This window comes from Vigna unguiculata, chromosome 7 (genome assembly GCF_037176805.1).
Source record: "Vigna unguiculata cultivar grain cowpea cultivar isolate G323 ecotype 2 chromosome 7, ASM3717680v1, whole genome shotgun sequence".
NCBI classification, from domain to species: Eukaryota; Viridiplantae; Streptophyta; class Magnoliopsida; order Fabales; family Fabaceae; genus Vigna; species Vigna unguiculata.
This window is the reverse complement of record NC_140798.1, coordinates 41,952,445-41,958,237: the sequence shown is the minus strand read 5'-3', so window position 1 is coordinate 41,958,237 and position 5,793 is coordinate 41,952,445. Positions and strand designations below refer to the sequence as shown.

Genomic DNA, 5,793 nt, shown 5'->3' with positions numbered 1-5,793 from the left:
TTCAAATGGAAAATTAGCAGCTATGCATGCAGTTAATTAAAATCATAAAGAAACAAAGTGACAGAACAACAATTAAGCAGAATGTAGCTGACAAGCACACATGGTACGATGATGTACAAAAGACAACCTCCGGTAGAGTAACAGAAGTTTAAGGTTTCATCCAGTACCAACAACGACACAAACAATGCGATTTCAGCATTTCCATTAGAAGAGAATTGTTGCTTCATTTGCATCCTCTGCAATCTGCAGTGACCTAACAGCTTGTGCTGCTATATAATCAACAGAGAATCCAGCAGAACCCCATCCCACTTCTTCATGCTCATTCTTCTCGCATCTGAAAGACCACTCGCCATTTTCAGAAGAAACAGACCATGTGCCACCACCATCTGCATCACCAAAACAAGCTCTTGCTCCACCCATGAAGACCTCAAGTTTCTCAATATTATTCCAACTCTTGCATCCACTCTCATTTATACCAACCTTACACCTATCGTCTGAATCCTCTCCGAGTAAAACTTGCAAAGCCACCGCTTCAGCAATTGCAGCGCCCTCTTCATCAAGTCTCTGTTGCTCCTCTTTCTTCTTCTGCTTCTTTTTCTCCAGTTCAGAAATTATGGCAGCAGAAGTGGCTAGAGCTTTTTCCAAACGCCTCTTTTTCTTTTCAGCCTGTTTAAGACGATCCAACTCATCTTTCACTTGCTTCTTTTTTGCCTTTCCCACATGTTGTTGCCCTTTATTACATGCCATGCTATCCATACAACTCATCATCTATATAAATACTCAAAATAACTTTGGTGAACTCCTATCCTTCAACACAATCTCTTCAGAGCTGTATGCATTTTTCTGCATACAATTCCCCCCCTCTTCCCCTAAACAGTTATGGTAGAATACTAACGTTGTGTTATAGCTTGTAACCACTACACCCACTCAGGTCTGTAGGAGTACCTCGTTTTGCGGAATATACAATCCCAAAAAGAAACAACAGGCGACAACATCAGAGAAAATTCATAAGCACTCATAGACCCATTTGTTGGTCCCATTCTTCTTAACTTCCCACAACCCTTGCATTTACCCATCCTCAAAAAGCTACCAACTTAGGAATAAATTATCACCCCACGGTTACACTCTGATTCCAGAACACCCGTCCCTGCTGCAGTAAAAACAAAAAACACAGCTAAATCGTCACAAAGATAAACAGACATAGTAATTTACCGCAAGAACTGACAAGAAAAACCAAACCAATCCGGGCATGGTCAGAGTTAAAGAGACTACAAATAGGTTCCATGTTTTAGTCATGTAAAACATGTTAGATTAAAAACCATAGATGTGACAGCTTTTGATAGAATCTACGATACTTAAATGCAGAAACAGTAAATCAATACATTCTAGAGTCAAGTACAGGTACAGCCTATATTTGCTGATAAAAAAAAAGTACAGCCTGTATTTGTTAGAGTCATGTTGAACAATGAAAAGTGACGAAGGGTGAAGAGTAATGCGGAAAAACATACTAAACATTTTTAATTCGAAAATTGTAACCTGCATAAGACTTAACTAACAAATTATTCAAAACAAACACACAGAAACCAAGCAAAGGAACATGAGAACAGCTTAAACTTCAAGCAGTGAATTGATTTGATTATTCTCATAGAGAAGAGAAGAATAACCCATTTTCTTCCACTCAAATTTGAATTGTAGTCAGATATAACCTAAACACACACACATACATGTGTGTGGTGTACGTATATATATTGTATGTAAACATGTGTATTACCCTGACCTAACCAGATCCATCCAATTTGTGAGAAAAACTAAACACATTTGAAGTAAAAACCATGCAACCGTACACAACAACACAGTAAGATAAGATCTACTCAACCCGGAATTAAAAAGATAAACTTTCTTCAAAACCAATGACTCCATGACATAATTAAAAACCAGATCAAGGTACCCATTAAGGGAAACTTAAAAAGAAAAGGAGAAAGCATACGAAAGAAAAAAATGCAAACTTGAAATGAGTCAAACCTGGGGGGAATGGCATAGATAACAGAGGAAGAGATCTAACCCAGTGTTGGTTTGGAAGCAAAAATGAAAGAAAAACAGACAAGAAGTAATTGGTGGCAGTGGGAGTGGTTGGATCTATAGAGAACGTAGTTAAGTAGGGAAAAATAAAGAAGGTGAAAATAGGAAAAGATTTTGAAGTTGAAGAGGAAGAGGTAAGTAACTCACTTACACGAGAGGAAGGAGAGAAAACATGAACAATGTCAATCACGAATGGTGATGGGACACGTGTCGATTGATGAGAAAAAGATTGTCTACAAAAATCTTTACTTTTCTTTTTCCTACGGTTACAGCTTGTGTTGGTTGGTGTCGAAGGAACACGTGGACCATTAAGGTGAGTGTGGGGCCCCTCGTCCTAGGAGAAGAATCGAGCATCTTTTTTAAGGGTCAGGGAAGGACGGTTGAGATTCTTTCCTCTTACAGATGCGTTATAGTGTGGAAGCTGTGTAATTTCCACTTTCAGGCGTGACTTCTTTGATCTCTGCTTTGGTTTCACTTTTTTTTGCAATAAAAAGTTAAAGACAGATAATTTCTGTTTAGTTTGATTTGGAGATTTTTTATATTAAATATGTTAAATATAAATTAATTTTCAAAAGAAAATGTCACTCCTTTTCTCACCTCTTCTCACTTGAAATTTTCACATATATAATTAACATAGAAGAAGAGTGAATATAAAAATATCACTGTTACTATTTTGCACTTAAAACAAAAAATAGTTCTATTTGTGAAATGGATTTCGAAATCCGTTTCAGAAAAGTATAAAACGGAATTAAAAATGTGATTGTCGTGAGATATTTTAAAAATGTGGTTGCAACATTTTAGTTTTAAAAAAATTGTATTCTTTAAATACTAAGTTAACATAATAACTAGTTTCCAAATATCTCAAATAGATATTTTTCTTATTTTTTGGTGATTTTCTGGAGCTATTATATTCTTCTTGACTAACCCATACTTATACGCAAAGACTCATGTAATTTGTGGACAAAGACATCGTCTAACTTAACAAAAATGAAAGATTAGAAAAAGAAAAGACAAATTCTTTGTCTAAATAAAAAATCAACGTTCAAGAAAAGAATTGATTGGTCAAGTTGAAGAAAGAATCTGGATAGCCGTTTTTTTTAACGTATTTAACTTCCTTGTATTTTCAGTTCTTAAAAGAAAAAACAACTCGGTCGTCACTTGAGTTACATAAATATTTTTTTGTTAAATTGGACTTTGCATTTGGATCATGTTATGTTATTTTTTTTAGCCAACACAATAAATTATATTTTGTGGTTTTGATTTGTATCTGTATTCTATTAAAGTTTATTTAGATTTTAATTAGAATTATAATATAGTTTTCACTTAAACAAAAAATAAAATAATTGTACTTTTTTAATTAAGTGAACCCGTGAACCAACCCGTTTAACCCACCAATCCGCAGTGGACTGAGTCGGGTTGAAATTTTGTTAGTCCACTAATAAGTGAGTTGAGTTGACTCACTAAGTGATCAATCCATGATGGGTCGAACTGGACCGGACTGAGTTATCCATTTGAGAGCTCTATAATTTTGAAAATTTTGACAAATAAGGAAAAGTGAAAGGTGGTCCAAAACGATGTGGGGCTATTTATAAAGGTGATGAAGTGCAAGAAGCACTCAGGTTGAGAGTTGGGTATTGGTATTAAGTGAATCTAATTGGTGTACTAATGAAACCAGCATATATGTTCTACACGCATCAAAGATTATGATAGAACCAACATAAAGATAACAAAGCAAAAAGCACAATGAATAAGGCTATAATAATCCTCCACAACACCACAATTTGTTTTTCACCTTCCACTCATTTCACACTCCACTCTTATTTTGTCGCCTTTTGTTTTGTTAATTCCAAGGATAAGAACAATCAATTGGGTACAAAATTTACATAATTAAAAAAATATCATTATACAAAAATATTAGTTTTATATTTTTTGAAAGAAGGTGAGACAATATGATTTTGTGATAATTTTAATATCTAGTTTTCATGATTTATAAAAGATTGATTATTTTTTATTAAAGATAGACAGAAAATTTAAGATATATATATATATATATATATATATATATATATATATATATATATATATATATATATATATATATATATATATATATATCATACCACCCGATCCTAGCAAAACACATGATCAAAGTTTAAATAAATCAAGACAAAAAATGATTTCATGTTTTAATATTATACAAACAAAAAAAAAAAATGTTTACGTGTTTCTAGTCAACCTTATAACATATTATCATGTGCTTGCACCAACTTTTGTGAATTCTAACTTTAGTTGATTAGGTACGTAACATGCATTGATATTTTTTTGTATTATATTGGTTTCTATTAATTTGATAAATGAATTCAGCATGCCCCATACTTTAATAAATTTTATACTATGGTACATATACCCATGGAGGAATCCATCATAATTGATAAGAGAGGATTTTCACTACACGTTTTAAGGGTGTAAGAACTTTTTTTAAAGATATTAAATATATTAAAATTAAAAAAAAAAGTATATGCTTTTGTATTTTTAAATTTCGTGGGCAGGCCCACCATAAATGACAAGTAAGTTGGATCACTTATTCTGATGCACATTGTTTACTTTAAGGATTAAATATAATCATAATATTTATTATAATGATAAAACAATATTTTTTAACCTTTAATGAAAAGTTTCATTTTACGAAATTAGACACTAAATATGGTCCTAATTCAGTAACTGTTATTGATCAATCAATGAGTTTTTATACATAATGAGATTCAACATTGCTAAGTGAACACATAATTAATTAATAACTACATACTTTTAAAAAATTAAAATTAAAAGATTAATTAAAATTTTATTTCCTATGGTAATTGATTTTATTATAAATAAAATATTTATAATATATTTTCACAACTAATTTTTCTTCGTTTACACAAATTTATTTGATTAGGTTGCTCGCTTGTTTGATAAAAATAAAATGAATAATGTTGGGTAAAAAAAAGTTGTTCAATTAACTTGTAGTTTTTTCATTCTATTTGAAATAACGTTTAATCTAATTGCTTGTAATATATTATTATTTCCTTTTTTACCTTTAGTGCTTTAACTAGATTATTTGTTTTAATTTTCTCTATTTTTTCTAAAAAAATAGCAACAAAAGTAATAAGGAGTTTTGTAGCAAAAAAAAAAAGAATAGAAAATTAATTGAAAAACTTAAATCAATAATTATGAAATATATAATTTTGTAATGTATAAAATGATATAATTTTTCCTTTAAATTATTTTTGTGTTTATTTATTAACTATTAATTTTCATCAAACATTCATATCTTACGTGATGCTTACATTACATGTCTTACTCACATTTTATTATATATAATATAAGTAATTAAAAACCAGTAGAAAATATTTGCAAATCATTCTTAAATATTTTAAACGTAATATCAAATCATTTAAACATAAACTATAATCAAACTCAACAAATTAATCACTCTTTATCATCAATTAAATTAAAAAAAATAAGCTAAAAAGTGTTGTTTCTTAAACTTCAATAATCAGTAACATGTTTTGATCTTAAATTAACCATTAATGAAACTATAACCATAAATATTCAACAAAATGAAACAACAGAGAATGTTCCCTGTAAAAGAAACTCACTTGTGTATGGTCACAGAGTCGGCAAAAGATAAATTCCAAAGAACATATAAACGGTGATGCTATTCTCTGCGTC

The 5,793-nt window shown here is 30.7% G+C and overlaps 1 protein-coding gene across 2 annotated transcripts; it reads right to left on the bottom strand.

The window, feature by feature from the left end:
• Positions 1 to 2,275, bottom strand: LOC114192106 (uncharacterized). 2 transcript variants are annotated; one of them, XM_028081695.2, is made up of 2 exons: positions 2,023 to 2,275; positions 1 to 1,150 (listed from the first exon to the last, which is right to left on the bottom strand). In XM_028081695.2, exon 2 carries the CDS (start codon positions 766 to 768, stop codon positions 205 to 207), a length of 564 nt encoding a protein of 187 aa, XP_027937496.1. In that variant the 5' UTR covers positions 769 to 1,150; positions 2,023 to 2,275; the 3' UTR covers positions 1 to 204. The 2 variants fall into 2 exon arrangements, with proteins under 2 accessions (XP_027937496.1, XP_027937497.1); XM_028081696.2 differs by having other exon boundaries at positions 1 to 1,147; positions 2,023 to 2,233.
• Positions 2,276 to 5,793: the final 3,518 nt, after the last annotated feature.